Source organism: Tetrao urogallus (genome assembly GCF_951394365.1).
Source record: "Tetrao urogallus genome assembly, chromosome: 20".
Lineage (NCBI taxonomy): Eukaryota > Metazoa > Chordata > Aves > Galliformes > Phasianidae > Tetrao > Tetrao urogallus.
Window position 1 is genome coordinate 1,261,353 of NC_136833.1, and position 17,393 is coordinate 1,278,745.

General features: G+C 47.8%; 1 protein-coding gene across 1 annotated transcript in view; it reads left to right on the top strand.

Moving 5' to 3' along the window:
- CALN1 (calneuron 1) overlaps positions 1–17,393 on the top strand; it is a gene marked incomplete at both ends in the record, with an annotated part of 107,998 nt that overhangs the window by 46,158 nt on the left and 44,447 nt on the right. The window contains 2 exons of the mRNA XM_079545031.1: positions 5,363–5,506; positions 16,617–16,729. Coding sequence (XP_079401157.1) covers positions 5,363–5,506; positions 16,617–16,729 — 257 coding nt within the window. The remainder of the gene's footprint in view (positions 1–5,362; positions 5,507–16,616; positions 16,730–17,393) is intronic.

Below are 17,393 nucleotides of genomic sequence, written 5' to 3' on the forward strand. Positions count from 1 at the left end.
AAAAAGCCCCAACACAGTCCTGCCAAAGTGTGTATTCAAAATCACAGTCCCTGCAAGGAGAAACAAGGCAGGGGCACTTTGTTTTGAAGCAGATCTTTCCAAGCTGAGATACTTCACCAGTTTGTATTATCTTTGATATTTTATATTATATTATACTTTTTATATTTTGATATAACTGCATAACTAAGCTGCTGTAGAGCTTGGGGTCAAGCATTGTGGGTCTTGGGTCTTAAACCCAAGTGTTTATGCCCTGATCCCAGCAGCAGCGTTGGTCCATGCGTGGTTCTGGTGATGCTGCAGTGGGGCAGGTAGACATGGCCCCAGGTTGCAGCAAAACGCTTTGGGTTGGGGATGCAGGGCTGTTTTGCTGGGATCAGGGTTAACCAAGTGAAATGCTTTGACATTTTCATTTGGAGTATTTTGGGAGGGAAGAAGGGGTATGTTTCAATTAGGCTAAAAATGTAGATATTGTGACGCTTTGTTGCAGTTTGCAGCAAAATAGGAGTGTAAGAATAGCAGATGGAGGGATGGAACTTTCCATTTTTTCAAACAGGCATAGTAGTTACAAGTCTCACTTAACACTTCACTCAAGGACATGCTATTTGCAGCTTTTGGATCATTCAGTTTGTACTTTGGTGCCCAAACTTGCAATTAAGCGAATGAGACAACTGGCAAGATGTATGGTGGTGGGAGCCCTCTTCTTATCATCCTAATGGAAATAACCATACAGGGCTCTGATAGTAATTGCTGTGTATTTAGGGTGGGGTAGTTACAGTGCAATTTGAACATTTATTAGGGTGGTGTTTATACCCAGTGAAGTCAGCTGGAACCATCTGCAGTGCCCAAGGGTGGCTGGTGGACACTGGTGGCTCTGGCTGAATTTATCTCTTGGAGCATTGTGATTCGTCCTCACTCGGGAGGCAAAACAAAAAATAATGATGGTTGCCTCTAGTTACCAGTCGCAGGGAAATCATCAGCAAATAAACCTGCTGCTGGACTTCAGGAACAGATGAGATGGGGAGGCTAGGAACAGAGTGCAAGGTCAGCTCCCGTGTGCCTAAAGCAGCCATTGATTGTGGAAAGCTCTTAGGAGGGGGAGTGAGTGGAAGGGGAGCTGAAGATGAATATTTGGGTCTTTCTGGATGCAGGTGAAGAGTGTTAATGAGTTGCTAGGCTGTGTGTCAGATCCGACCCCAGCAGCAGGCTTTCTTTATTCCCTTTGGATTGGGATGGGAGAGTTTCCTGGGTAATGCATGACAAAGCTGGAAAGGAGTCTGGTTCTTTCCATCAGTGGGTGACTGTCACAGATCCCAGCAGTGATGGCACCCCATACCTGCCTTTGCCCCACGGACCTTCTGCTCCCAGATCTGGCCCCTTTGCATAGGCTGGCTTTTTGTCCTGACAGCTTTTTGCAGCCTTGTATTCCTGGGAATTAGTGCTGTCTACTCACTCTTTTGGATTGTTAATGAAGATGTTAATTAGGATTAATTAGTTGGATGCCCCATCCCTGGAGCTTTTTAAGGCCAGGCTCCTGGGCAGCCTGATATAGTGCCTGTGGCTAGGTGATCTAAATGATCTTTGAGGTCCTTCCCAAACCAAGCCATTCTATGGGTCTATGATTAGTGTGGGATAAATGTTGGTCCCCTTGCTCACCTGAACTCAGCTCATTGTTTTGCATCACATGCAGACCATCAGGTGGTCTCTCTCTTGCCAGCAGCATCCTATACTGGTGCTGTTTGATGTAACTCTGGTAGGGAGGTGATGTTGTGCTACTAATGGCTGCCAGCCATTAGTTGTGTGAGCACTGTTGTACTGAAGTCACCTTGTACAGAGGTGCTCCCAGGGCTGGAGAGACTGCGACATGGAGAAGAACACTCAGGAGCTTGGTTGGGCTCCCTGGGAAGAGGTGAAGCTTCCTGAGGTCAGGATGCAAAATGCGTTATTTTCTGTTTTCCAATTGTTTCTTTATTTTCCTTTCTTTTTTTTTCTTTGTCCATTCAGATAGTTCTGTGCCAACTGCCTATTTTCTATGATGGAGTGAGGAATCAGTGCTTATTGATGCCCCAATGGAGGTGTAATCTAGGTACACGTGCTGGGGCCAACGCAGGGCTGCTGAAGCAGCATCACTGTGGCACTTACTCCCTTGCTTTTCCTCTAAAAGGCAAAACAGAGCTTTGTTGTTCTCAATCAGGGTAAAACATCCCCATGCAGAACAACTCAAACTTTCTCCCAAGCCCAGGCAGCAGTTGAGAGATTCACCCCATGGATGCATCCGTGCCCAGTTCTGAGCCAGGAGCATCAGTTGCCATGGCGACTTATTTGGAAAAGTCATATGGGGAAAGTGCTGATGTATTTTTAGCTTTGGGTAATGAAATTTAACAGCTGGAAATGAAGGTGAGGGCCAGCCAGGGTGCTGTGCGTTCGTGGAGCGCTGTTTGGGATGGCACTGGGGTAATGGTGTGCTTGGGGAGGATGGTCAGTGTGTAGGAGGGGGAGGAATCACCGTAACGAGGAGCTGATAAAGAGGTGGTGGTACATACAGAGATAAAGAGGAAACACTGGCTGAGGTTGTAGCTGCTGCATGTGCAGTGTGTTCAGCCTATAAATAGCTCTGCAAATATACCTCTGCACGAGCAATATTTATAGGCTGGGAGTGGAAAAAGCTCAGTTTGGGGTGGGGTGTCAGTACATGAAGGATGTTTCAGGTTTGATCAGAGGTTCGCTTATCTGAAAGGCGTGGAGCCAGGCTGGAACTCGAGTGGGGGACCTTTGGTCCTCCAGTCAAGGTTCAGATGTTGTTGTGCACCTTCTGAAATCAGTGTATCTGGAGAGAAGGCTTGCTGGACTGGCACTCACATGCCCCACTGCAAAGCCTCCGTACTGGTGTAATTTATTTGTATGATTTGGATCAGTCTAAACTTTTCTGAAGGTAGGCTCATATTTTATGTTCTGAAACACTTCCTCGGCTCCCTGCAGTATTTTTAGTTTATGTCTTCAGCTGTCAAAAGTTTGTTTTAAAAATAATTGATTTTGAAGTAATATTTACTGCACTTTAGCTTTCAGCACATCATATGAAAATAGATTTCACTACAGCTGGCAGTGTCTGATGGGGTTTGTTCCTACTCCAAAGGCTCCCTGTGTTTCATCCCAGCATTTCAAGCTGCGTTGACTCCGAGCAGCCCCAGCACCTCTCCATACCACTGAGATAAGGTGGATTCAGGGAAGTGGTTCAGTCTAAGGAAACCACAGCTGATATATAGCTACACCCATAGGAATTGTTGAAAATCTGTAGGATCTGCCCTTTGTGCATTGGTGAGCTTTTCGGCTGGGTTAAAATCTGATTACATCCCATCCTGATAACCACAGCCGTGGTGAAGATGAAGCAGGAGGTCACAGAGGTGCCAGGCACCTCATCAAGGGAGGTGGTGGATTTTGGTGGGAGGTGGTTTAAGAGCAGCCTTTGAGTTGTAAAGTTTTAGATAACTCATTAGCAAAGGCATCACCACAACATTTCTTGGTGCAGTGAGATGCTCCCAGCTTTTTCCTGGGGGGAATAAAGAGCATCCCTCCTTTAAGGAAAACTTCTCAGAAAAAGTGATGCTGCAGTGGCACAGCTGCCCAAGGAGGTGATGGTCACCATCTGGTGTTCCAGAGCTGTGGGGATGAGGCACTGAGGAACGTGGTTATGGGCATGGTGGAGTGAGTTGGGGTAAGACTGGGTGATCTTAGAAGTCTTTTCCAACCTTCATGATTCTATCATCTATGGTTGTTTTCTCCCAGGAAGCAGAGAACAGAGGGAGAGGTGGTGCAGTCCATGGCAGGGCCAAAAGCATTTTCCTGTCCCTGAGGTTTAATGACGCTCGCAGAGCTGATCAGATCTTTTCCATCCAATCTATTCCTGGTAGAGAATAGATCAGTGTTTAATTAGATCTGTTCTCCTTCAAAACCTGCAGAGCTTTCCCTCCCACTTCTCCAATGAAATGTGTTCACATGAATGCTAAACTTCTGTGACTTTCCATACGTGCATCCTCATTCTCTGCTGCCTCCTGACATCTCCCAGTAACTCCCACAGTGGAATTCCCACAGCCTCTGCCTTCTCAGCATGGGATGGGGTGCAGAGCAGTGTGGATGTCTCCAGGTGGTAACTTGTCCCATAATTCAGGAGACCTGACCTGCATTTTCCTGGAGCTGTGCAGGGATTTGTGCTGGAAGGAGTTTCGGTGGTGACTGGATGGAGGCAGGCAGTGCCCAAAGTAGGTGAACTAACAATGTCCTGAGTGAGCAACGTGAATATAGTGCAGCAGAGGTCACCAAGGGGTGACTGACATGTGGTTACCGAACCAATTAATTGTTGATTATCTTCCCAAAGACATAATAAGGCATCCTGTGTCTTCCTCCTCACAACATGATGCATTTAAGTAACAAATCAGTCACTCTTTCTCTCTCCACCTCCAACCAAATCCTCCCAAGGAAACCTGCTCCCATTTGGCTAATGTTTTGACAAGGCTTTATTTGGCATTTGCCAATCAGAGCCACTTCACCTGGGGAGCTCGGTGATGGGCTTCAAGCAGAGAGGGCTGTGAGGAGCAGGGCTGGGAGCTGGGCTGCAGCAGGGGGTGTTAATGCCAAGGGGGGGATATGCCAGAATTGAAAAGCAAACCAAAGTCAGATGTCAGAAGCCGAGCCAAGCTGCAGGAGAATGATGGAAGTGATTCCCTTGACGCCGTCAGCATTTTTATTGATCCGAGGCTGTTTACTGCTGTAAAACAGTTGTAAATTAAAGAGGAGCTGGGGAGATGGAGAGATGGAAATTGCCTAGGTTTGGTTTAAAAGACGTACACCCGCATTTGTGGTGCTTGGAGAGCTGGCTGCAGAGCACTGCTACCCGCAGGGGATGCACCCAACTGCTGCTGTTCTGCTGGAAAAAAGTGAGATCCTGGTAAGACTTGGAGTAATGCTGTCTTGCAGACATGCTGAGAGGCATGGGGCAGGGCTGCTGGAGGAGCCCCAGGGCAGAACAGTGCTTTCCAATGGAGTAGGATGGCTTTCCAGGCAGATGCTGCAGAAGGGAGAGAGATCCATCTGTAAAGAATACTGAATTTTGCAGTGATACTTAGCAGAGAAAATAATGTGAGTTGTTCATGCAGTTGTACATATCTGTCTGCATACAGAGGTGTGAGTATATGCTTCGATGAGCATATCATTACATTTCATGTCATTACATTGACTTGAAATTATCAAATATGCCACGTTCACATTAGGAAAGGCAATATATGCTGCTTCTTCATCCCATATGCACAGATACATTGACGAAGATGTCCGCCACCGTAATAACTCTTTTTTTCCTTCCTCTCCCTTGCAGAAATCCGTGAAGCTTTCCGGGTGCTGGACAGGGATGGGAATGGCTTTATCTCCAAGCAGGAGCTGGGCATGGCCATGCGCTCGTTGGGGTACATGCCCAGTGAGGTGGAGCTGGCAATCATCATGCAACGCCTGGACATGGATGGTGAGTCCTCACTGCTGGGTCTCTTACAGTGTGGGGAGCTCTCCCTGAGCACTGCAACTTGTGTTTGGGGCTCAGGGTGTTCGTGGTCATCAAGGAAGGTCTTGGAGGGACGCTGTGAGATTGCTGAATCATAGAACCAATAAAGACCCCAGCCCATTCCTCCATGCCCACTGCCACATCCCTAAGTACCACATCTCCACACCTCCAGGGATGGTGACCCCATCACCTCCCTGGACAGGTGCCACTGTGGCATACTGTGCCACTGCATCACCACTCTTTCTGAAGAGAAATACTTCCTAATATCCAACCTGAAGCTCCCCTGGTGCAACCCATGCAAGGGAGATGGTGCATCCTCTTGTTGACCAACTGATACAGCTAGACAAAGACAAACCAACTCTGGAAACCTTTCTGTGCGAAGTGTCAACTGGTATTTCTGTTGAAGCTATTGCAGTCTTTTCTCTGCTTGCTTCTGGCACAGTGATGCTTACTGGGATGTAACTTGGGCACCTGGTGAGCAGCATGGTCCTGGGGTGCTCACTGCTTCTTGCGAGTGAAAGATGCTGCGGGTAGGAGCAGTGCTGTGCCATAATGAAATGTTGCTGGGTTTTGATAGAGAAATTTAGAAGGGTGGAATGATTTTGAGTAACATCCTGCTGTGAGAGCTCCTCAAACGATTACCAAGAGGTAATAAAAGAAACAGAACCCACCATTAACAGGAACAAAGAAATGCAGCATCAGGATGCCAGAGCCAGGGGGGACTTGTTAACTGCCGCAAAGCTGCAATCAGAGCAGAGCACAACAAGAGGGCTGCCTTTAAAATGTCCTTGGCCAGAGCAGGAAGGATGCTGTCCTGGTGCAGGGAGCTGGGATGCAGATCCAGCCTTCTTCCTCTGTGATACGGCAGGGCGAAAGCATGGAGCAAAGGCAGGTGAACCAGATGCAGACCTGGTCTAAAGGGGAGTGCTGGGTGTGTTGATGTGACACTAACATCCTCAGGGGACTGTGAGAATGAGAACAAAGCCCCTGGGAGGTGGTGACAGCTGTGACATCCCTGGGGCATAGAAGAGCAGGTGCCCCTGGGGGATGCAGGGTACCACTGCATTCATCAGGCAGGGAGTGGTGATAACCTCCTTGAGGGTGTTCAGAGGCTCTCCTGCAGGGAGATGCATGCACACCCCAGCGGATGGGGATGGTTGGGATTTGAGGCAAGCTCTTTCCTGAAAGAAAAGGGACAAAAACATATAGATATATATATCCATCACTTTTTAAAGCGTTTTCCTCAGATGTTGTTGTTTGCACCTTGTTACGCTGTGGCCTTTCTTAGCAGACCAGGTGACTTCTCTTTAGACTTCACAGAGGCCAGACTCAGCGCGGCGCCGGTTCATGGGGTCTTTTACTGCAACTCTGTGCTTTTTTGGAAAAAGAGTGCTGTGCACTTGGCTCTCCGTCTTGATTCATCTCCAGTTATTCCTGAAGTCTTGATCTCACTGACTTGAGACTTTGGCTCCCTTCCTGTTGCACTCTGGGACCTGAAACCGAGAGGTGGAGTTACAGTGCAGAGTAATGGGCTGCAGATGGGAGGTGTTGAATTCCTGTCCGAGGCCTTTCAGAAAGCTCAGCATGCTTTCTGCCAACGTGGGGTTGATCCTATCTCTCTCCTCTAAGGATGCAGCGTGGGGATGATGGGTACTGCTCTGGGTCTGCGTTGCATTTACCTGCTTCTGCAGTGCTTGGAGTAGGAGCTTATGGACCAGGACACAAATCTGTGAGATGGAGAGGCTGAGAGGGCCAGACATTAAGACAGCATCGAGGAATGGGAAATTCCTTAGGTACTGAGCGAATAGGGGAATGTTATGTGACAGATTTACCTTGCCTGCAAGTTGAATTAATACTGTTCAGCTTGAATTACGTGGCTTATGACTGCTTTCTCTCTGGTGGGTTGTCTTGGATTTTTATCTTGACTCGTCTGGATTTTTTGCTGTGATTTCACAGTGAGAACCAGCAGCAGCTCCCTCCTTCCTTGCACATTGCATGTGAGCATCATTCAGTAGCAGGGCTTGAACACAGCGAGCCCTGGGGTGTCACACATACCCCACACTCCCAAGAACAGCCTGACCCCACACGCTCCACTTGAGGGCTGCAGAGCTTTTCCTCCCCTTCACAGAGTCCCATGGGCAGTAGAACCAGGAGAGGGGCAGCCATCCTCCTGCACACCCCACATAAGTTACGAGGTGCCGGCAGGTCGCGCAGCCAGACGGCCAATCTCCACGCAGGGCTGCTGCCAGTGTCTGCTAATAATGAGGTAATACAATTGGCAGCACTTTGTATTTCATGAGAACCGGTCTGACCAGACCTCGCTGCAAGCATGTGGTTTTCATCAGGTATTACCTTGGGATCGCTTTTGCTTTGCAGGATGGCAGGGCGTCTGCCGGGGATTTTTTAACTGGTGGTATTTTAATATTGAGCAATTAGAGCTGTTCTTAGTCTGGGTTTCCTTGCACACCCTGTGCTCTGCAGGAAGGAGGAAGCTCAGCCTGTCTGGGTCGGGATGTGGGGTGGCAGAGTGATGGGAGCTGGGTGGACAAAGCACCTTGCAGTGTGTTGGAGTGCTTTTATGGGTGTGCATAGCGAATAGAACGGGAACATTTCACACCTGTATGTCACCTTCTGCCAGAAGGGATCTCACCCAGCTCAGTAATTAACACGAGGCTCAGCTCCAGAGCTGCCCATGGACTGTGCTGTCTGGGGCTGTTGGGGAAGCTCCAGAGCAGAAATGGAGCTGTGTTGCATAACACATTAAGTTGGTTAGAAAGTGGGACGTGCGTTGGGTATCTGATCACCTGTCTGCTGTCTTTGTGTAACGAATTATTTGCTTTGGTACCACTTGAAGACTTTTTTTAAAAATTATTCTGGCTTTATTATGGTTAGTTATATCTTTGCTATCTCACTGCTTTCTCCAGGTGGAAAAGAAACCTTTCTTTTGTTTGTTCTTCTGCTCCTCCTCTTCCTTCTCAGCTTCGATTGCACAGGGGAGAGGTGGAAGCATCCTCTGCTTCCCAGCAACATTTTCAGAGTCCCAACAAACTCCCAAAGGGATAATTTCTTTTCAAGTATTGCAGGTTTCATGAAACACAGATGTGGTGATGCTTTGGTTGTGTTGAGCTGTGTCCCAGCTGGAAATGAGAGTAACAAGTGGGTTTGCCCATGGGGATTGTCACTGGGTGATGCCAAAGATGCTTAGCAGCTTCTGAATGTCCTACAGGAAGAGCAGAGGGGATTCCTGCCCATGGGAACCACAAGGTTCTGTCTGTCTGTATGTCTGTCCTGTGCCATAAAGCCAATGGAGCACTTGGGTTATGCTTGGGTTACTCACCCGTTGGGCTTTGATGCCATGAAGCAAGGTCACTTTTTGGAAATGCACTGGATATTCTGCTGCTGTGGTATCCAGTGTATTTCCAGAAAGTGCCTTCTCTGCCTTGTGTTCCTCCTCCCTTGCCGTTCTGTGAGGGGTGCTCCAGCCAGATGGGGGGGGGGAACACAGCTGCCATTGGGAGAAATAGTTCAGCTGGAACAAAAACTGGATTAGAGTGAAAAATGAGAATACACTTGGAATATTTCAAGGTCTCTAGAGAAAGTTCATAAATCATCAGAAATCCCCTTTCATGAACTGCTGGAAGGTGCTGTAGCATTGCTGTGATGGAAGAGATAAAAGTACCAAAATCGAACAGGAGGCAAAGGGTTATTTGAAGCAGCTCTCCTCTCCTGGGGAAGGAAGGGAAGAACAATGTTTCCATTGCTCCAAACATGATTCACATCAGACCAGAGCTTTTGTTACATCTTATTTTAGAGCTGGTGTGTGAATGTTTGCCAGCAGAAGGCTGCTCAGGATAGGTGGGCATCTCCAGTGGTTGTGCCTTGTGTGGACATTGTGTTTTAGTTTATGCCTGGAAATAGAGGCCAGGTTTTACCTTAGTTTGTACCCTTGATTTTCTTCATCCTTAGACATAATGAGGTACTGGGTGGATATAAACTCTGCAGACTCTGAGAGGTGCATACGTTTCTGTCTGCAATCTGGAGAATGACCTGAAACGTTCTGTCAGTTGGTGGAAAGCAGAATATTTTAAGTATTTATTTGCTGGCAAAATAATTTTTTTTTTCCAGATTCGTCCTATTGGCAGTAATGCTAATAAAAATGCAGAGAAATGGCACATTAGATGTGTTGCCTTATTCAGGATTCCTACTCTTCAAGCAGACTTCAGCAATAAAATAGATGAATGTGTGACTTAAGTGTCAAACTGTTTCATTACAACATCAGACACTTTCATCCACGGAATAAAATAAGCACTCAGTGTACTAATTAGAGGAGCAGCTGGTTTTCAGTACCCTGGGAAAATAACTTCAGGCTAACAAAAAAAACTATCCAGTGTGTCAAATTGTTTGTTATAGTACAAATAGGAAATACTTTGATCAAGCAGAAGACAAGCCAGCTCCACCAGTGTACAAGCCAGCTACCTGCTACCTTTTTGTCACATTATGTGATACGTCAGTGGGAACAGCAGAAATGCAGCATCTCCTGCAGCTTCCTCTTCAGCAATTGAAATGAATGTAGATCCCAAATTAAAATGTGGAGCATTGTCTCACCAGCTGGGAGGGCTCTTTGTGGAGCTATCTGTGGTGACTCTTGGTGGCCTCCAGGGATGGTGTTGGGATACCAGGAGTGTCCCTAAAAGCTCTCCTTGCCGTTGTGCTGCTGTTGGGTTGGGGTTGGAAGGGGAGCAGATTTGCTCACTGACAAATGTTTGCTTGCTCAGACTGGTTTGTACTTCCCTGCATGGCACAAACTGACGCTGCAAAAATGACATATTTTTTAACTTCCTTTGCCTTTTTTTCACAGTTTTCGTGCCATGGCTCATTCACTGTGTTGAACCGTTTCACTATGACACTGCAGACTTCACAGAGATAGAATGGTCAGACTTTGAAGATTCTGGGCTTGCCTTCGTGCTCAGAAGCCTCTGATTTTGCTGTGTGAGAAGCAGTCTATGGACTTATCCTTTGCAGCGAGCTGCTGAGCTGGGGGCCTTGCTGGGTGAGATGGATGTGGTGAGACCTGGCGGTATTTATAGTGGCCACTAGCTCCATGTCCTCTCTGATTTGTAAATGGAGTTTATCACATTAAGTATTCTCACTGCAAAGAGCAGAGAGAAGTTATTGTTGCTGATGAAGCTGGTCAGATTTGCAGCTCAGCACCAAGGACGGGTTCATAAGCAATAGCAAGTTGTGCCTTTGGCACAGCGTGTGTGTGTGCAGCAGGGAGCACAGCATTCCCCGATCTGACGAGTCTCAGTGCTGTGCAGAGCTGTCTGATGGGTGCTGTGATGCACACAGAGCTCACCTAGTGACAAAGCCTGCTGCAGCTGTCATTTTGCTCCTCTTGATCCTTATGATTCCAGCATTGGCAGTTCTGCAGCCACTGGGTCACGCTGGGGCTTCCCAGGACCACACGATGCTGACATGTTATTCACCTGGGGCCTGATGGATGTTTTTATTTTTTGTAGCTGAAGTCACTAGTTCTGTTTGGATTTTTAGGCACCAAGCAGCCTGTTTGTGCTTGCAGTGGGGCAGGGGACACAATACGTGTCTGTCCCCCTGGGTCATTTGTCTCTCCAGGATGGTCTGTCCTTGGAAAAATTCAGACAGTTAATATCACAGAACCAAAGAACAGTTTGAGGTGGAAGGGACGTCGCATCCTGCTGTGGGCTGGTTGCCCCCCACCAGATCAGGCAGCCCAGGACCCCAGAGGCTCCAGAGCCTTGAGGCACCCTTATGCAACAGAGTGGGCTCTAGTGGAGGTGTTTCTTCAGCTCTGGCAAAGTATTTCCTCCAAAGCCCCTCAATAAAGCTGTCACAATGCAGGGCAGAGCTGGTGAGCAGTAAAAGTGCCCCTGCTGCCACCAAGGCACAGGAGGAATTGGAAAGTGTATTTTTCTGCTGTTCTATATGTGTGTACTTTGCTAGAGGATATTAGAGAGCCTCTACAACCCTCCCTGGTGGAATGCAGACAGGAAACAGGAGATGTCACCCTTTTCCATCCTGGGGAGTGCTGGCATATCCCGTGGATGGTCAGATGAGGAAGGTCACCCACCTAGCTCTGCCAGGGCCTCCCTCCTGGCAATGGATTGGGTGGGTGATGCTTAGTGCCTCAGTTTCCCCACTGCAGAGCTGTCACCAGAGTGTGCCTTTATCCCTTTATCCCTTCTTCTCAGCCAGGCTCATGGATGTCTGTTCTTAAAACTGCTTCCAAAGTCATAAGTGAAGGACTTTCTCCAGCTGTAGTTAAGTTATGGATTGAGGCTGTAATGGCAGTCTTTGGGTTGCGTTGGTGTCAGGCTGTTCTCTGTTCTGAACATCTCAGAAACCAAAATATTCATCTGTGGCCGGAGCTGCTCCGTGCACACCTCTGCAGCAGCCAGCACCTGCCCGTGTTATTGCCCAGGTTATCCTATGGGCGCATGTAATGACACAGAGTGGGATGGAGTCACTGCAGCTAGCTGTTACGAGAACAAAAATAAATAGGAGTGTTGTGCACGCCCGGGACCTGAGCTGTAAGTGACTAGCTCATTAACTTTAAATATATCACCTAGCTGCGCTCTGGAGGTCAAATGCAAGAAAAAAAAAAGTGTGAATACTTATCAGTCTACGCTCAGCACATCGTCATCTCTATTTAAATGCATGCATCACTCCGGTGCCATGGCAGGATACTTTGCAGGAAGAGGAAGAACCCAGTTATCCTGAGCCTGGCTGGGGTGATGGTTTGTTTCTTTAGGAAGCATTCAAGTGAAAGGTCTTTAAAGCAGGAGGCTCTGAAAGCAGTGTGAGTTTCTTTTCTGCCTTTGTGTTCAGGCAGTGCAGTCCATATGGACATTTTTTCCTCTCTCTTTTTCTTTAACCTCTCGTGCTGCCTTTCTCCCAGCCCGATAAATATTTCATTGCTCCCTCCAAGGGAGCCACTCCAGCCGGGGACCTTCAGACAGAGCAGTGGCTGAAAGCAGAGGGTCAGGGCTCTCCCGTGGGATGCAGGGCACAGGGGTTCGTGCTGCTGCTCTGCTCAGCATTTAATTAGACCTTCAAGTTAGCAGAGTTCTGGCAGGGCCGTTTGCAGGCGAGCGGTGAAGCTCAGCAAATGGTGGTGACTTGGGTTCTCCTTGGCCTGGAGATCTGACGGCACCACACCAATACCAATGTGGCTTGGGGTTGAAGGTGCAGAGCCCATTTTTCAGAGATTCAGACACCCCTTCCTTGGGGCACTGAGTGCACATCCCCTTCCCTTGGACCATGGCTGGGAGAAAGCTGAATTTCCCAGTCCTATGCTGCTCTCAACTGCTGCTCCATGGTTGTCCTTGGTGGGCACTGGACCTCAAGGTTCCCCGTGGGTGTCAGGATGTTTCCATCTGAACTTACCCCAGCGCCTTTCTGCATCCAGTGAGCCAACACTTAGCACTGCAGCTTTGGAGCAGGTGCTGAGCAGGCAGCAGGTCTGGGTCACCGTGCTTTCGTGGGTGGTCAGAGGGGTTCTGGAGGACCAAAAGAGATTTCTGGGTACCTTCAGGCCTCTCACGGAGTAATTAGCCAGGCTTGCATGATTGCTTCAGGACTGATGGGAGTGCATCTAGTTGCTACTCTTTTCCATTATCACATCTGCCTGCTTCTTTTTTTTTTTTGCTGGAATGGCGACGTTGCTTCACAGCGAGCCAACCTTTGTGGGTATCTGGAAGCACTTAGTGCCCAGCCGATGCAAATGGGCTGGTAATGATAAGCAGATCTAATTCATCTCTGACGATGTGACCAGCAATGTTCTGAGTCATATTTTTAGTCATGCAAGGTTCAGGCACATGATTGCTAACCCCCTTCTTGCACGGTAGCATTAATGCCAGGATTAAGTGGAAGCACGAGGCAGAAAGAGGAACATTAAGGCATAGCTGTATGTAAATAAGGAAACGGTTTAGGTGGTTTAAAAAGCAAGGTGAAGCTGAGCTCTGGTGTTGTGCCAAGGTCACCCATGTAGTGACATCAGGAGGGAGGCAGCTTGGGGACCAGCACAGAGGGATCAGGACTGCAGCACTGTCACAGTAGCAGCATTCAAGACTTGCTGGCTGGGCAATGGGAAGGAACCAGGGGATATGAGAACATCTCTGGCCTGGCATTTTCCTCCTTGCAGCCCTTGAAACCAACCCGAAGTTCATTTCTGAAGAAGCTGCACATCGCTCACTCCGAATATAAACCACATCTGTAGGCACAGGAAAGCCAAACGGGGGATGTCACGGGGTTTGATTTGCCTCCAATGCAGATCCTGGAACAGATGCTCCGTGTGTGCATCTCACGTCAGCTCGTAGTGCACTGTGTGACTGCGACTTAGAGGGGGAGGAGAGCATCTATTGCGTGTACACCATGGCAGATCTCAGGCTGTGTGTACCCAGGAGGTGGTGGGCATCCTGAATGCCTACAGCTCCTATAGGAGTTTGGGTATAGGATAATTGTGGTTATGGAGGGCAACCAGTGCCTTCTCACCTTTCAGCCGTGCAGATTCGGAGCTTATATGCTGTTTTTTACAATGTTTTCTTCTGACTGTCGAATATTGTGGAAGGAATTTTCATTCAAAATTGTGATGTTCTCTTTCTTGGTATTCTGGTGCTGAGGTCTCTTGAGAAGCTGGTGGTGGGAAGTTTGCTTTCTGCAGCTTAAAATTAATGCTAAGGGGATATTTCTACCAGGGAGAATGTTATGGGGTCTTGCTTCCTTGCTAGTTAGCAGTTTTAATTGAAAAAGCAGTCAGTAAGGGAATAATGCATTTGCGATGGCATCTTTCTTCTGAGGTTATGGGAAGTGCTGTAATTAAGCTGCTAATTAAACCCCATGAAGTTAGTTATGATCCCTGGCAAAGGCACAGGGAAGTCATGAGCAAGGGTTTGCCCAGAGCCCAGGACCTGCTTCCTCTGAGTCGCGTGTAGGACCGAGTCCTCCCTCTCCTCTGTGCATAAAGTGGCGTTGTGGAAAACTCCAACTGAATCACTCAGTATCTCAGGGTCAGGTATGGACAGACCTAATATATGCATGGGCAGGTAATGGGATCTCTTCAAAATGCAAATTGTTTTCTTGCTAATCTGGCTAATTTCTTCGACCCAATTTGCATCGTAGCGTATGTTTTTCTTACTGCCTTTGCCTCGAAGTGATGCGCTGCAATGCAAATGGCCCCAAACCCACTGTCACCTTGCATTACCTTCCCCAAAATGATCCACCGTGCTGTGACTGATGCAGTCCGACTTGATGTCATAAAATGATGTCTCCCATGGGAAAGCAGAAGGAGCGCAGCTTCTCAGAACCCATAAATGTTTTAAAGAACGGCTTTCCTAGTGATGGGGTCCCACCCTCTTCCCTTTTCTGCTTACTAACCTGCCCCAGAAATGGGCTCTGTCGTGCAATGCTCGTCCCTGCAGAGCTCTGAGCACCTCCAGCGGTTGGATGGGGTCTTCTTGAGTGTCAGAAGATCAAAGCTATTCTGAATCCCCGCTGGGTTTTTTTTCCTCTATAGCCCCTGTTGCTGGATTTTCACTCTTGTCTCCACGAAATTATGGACAGAGCCTTTCAGTGAGCAGATATCCCTGTTCTGCCAAAGGAGTGCTTTGACTCTGCTTATTTTCACGTTGTGTTTCTGCGGAGATAAGGACACGGAGAGATTTCAATCAGCGGTGCATCTGCTCAGATCAAGCATATGAAATATAATAAAAGGGACAGATAGCGAGCAGCACGCGGTGAAGCTGTCGCACGGGGCTGCTGCAGGTGCTGCAGTCAATAGTGACATTTTAATAGTAGCCCTCGCATTGATCTGCTTTGGTCTGATGGTTTTGAACACATTTCACACCTGGTAATTTGGAGCGGTAACTGCATGGAGAGGTGCATCCAGTCAGTTCCAGATGAATTTAAGTTAAAAAAAAAAAAAAAACAAAAAGCAATCCTGAGTCTGATGGTTGGTGGTTCTGCTTGCAGTCTTGAAGTTGAGCTAATAAATCCGCCCATATCTTTATCCATCCATATCTGTCTCACTGGAACAGGCTGCCCAAGGAGGCTGTGGATGCCCCATCCCTGCAGGCATTCAAGGCCAGGCTGGATGTGGCTCTGGGCAGCCTGGGCTGCTGGTTGGTGATCCTGCACACAGCAGGGGGTTGGAACTGGATGAGCGTTGTGCTCCTTTTCAACCCAGGCCATTCTAGGATTCTATGATCAACTGGTCTAATAGTACATGGAAGGATACGTCTAGGGAGAGACGGAGAAACAAGAGGTATATGGGTATTGAACTACCCTACTAGATCAACAGGCACAAATTTCTCTTTTTTTTTTTTTTTTTGTTTTTTTTGCCATTTTCATTAAGCATCACAGAAGTTCTACAAGGGAAAAGCTATATTTGATATAATGCTTGGCTGTACTTCAGACAGCCACATGCCTCATTTACAAAACATACAATGTACTGCTGGGGCTCGGGACTGCATAGGCTCAGTTCATTAATGGCAGGAGCAGTCTCCTCTCCCCACTAATGGCACTGAAGCTGTGTCTCCTCTGCCTGCTCTGCATGCTGGGCACACAGGGCTTTTAAGAGACGGATGCTGATGGAAAGCTGAAATGAAATGCCTGGTGGATTTGTAATAGTCTGGCTCTTCCCTCTGCGTGCACTCCCTTCCTCTGGAGGATGGGGTTGGCCTTGTAAAAGCTTTACAGAGACCTGGCTCTTTAGCAGCTTTTTAGAGGAAGAGCCCTGGTAGCGCTAATGGCAGAAATGGTGGGGTTTGGAGATGTGACTTGCTTGTAAACTCACCAGGCTGGGGAATGGTCTGTTCATCTCTATTTGTGCATCACCTGCTCCCATTTTCAGGTGTGGGTGTGCTGCAGTGTGAAACATTCACTGGGATAAGAGCAAATTTGGGTCTGCACACACCATAAAATGGATGTAGCCGTCATATGCGTTTGGGTTCATGATGTGGTACAGAGCCAGGGCAGTCTGTTGGACTTTGGTACTTAGTGGTACTTGGGTGAAAATACTGATCATTTTCTTTCATTCCAGGGGATGGCCAGGTTGATTTTGATGAATTTATGACTATTCTGGGACCTAAGCTGGTATCGTCGGAAGGCAGAGATGGCTTTCTGGGAAACACAATAGACAGCATATTCTGGCAGGTAAGTGGTGACTTTTTACAGTGCAACTTTATCCAACTATCAGTAGCTTGCAGAAGTGATTTGTTGGGGAGCACGGGATGTTTTCCTAAAGTGAATACTTATGTAAACGTTACTTGGGTCCCCCTCACTGCGTGCTGTACATCTCCATCCTTTGTTGCATCCAGTCAGTGTTTCTATGGTGAATTCAGGTCCAAGATTGAGGATTCAGGTCCTGGGCTGATGAGTCTGTTTTGTGCCAGTGCAAGGTTTACATGTGCTGCTGGGTTGGTGTGATGGTTTCAAGTGTCAGAAGAGAGGTGGGTTTGGCTGCAGGAGCTGCTGTGCATCTGTTGTGCATTGCGATTTTAAGCAGAATTAGAACTTTCTGGAAAAGCAAGGGCAGCTCAGGCTGTTATGGGGAGTGTTGAAAGTCTCCCAAGCCACTGTGCTGTGTGTTTCTTGCCAGTGGATTGAATGTGTGGTTTCCTCTGAGATTGCTGCTCATTTCATTGGTCACCCAACAACCTTTGCTTGCTAATAAACTTGGACTGCTACCAAGTTATGTGAGTCAGAAGAGTCAAACCTGGATATGAGCATTCCTGCCGTCTGTTGCTGCCCTCTGGCACTGTCCAGGCTGGATGGGTGGAGTTTTGTAAAAGTCTTTTAAACTCCTTTAAAACTTGTT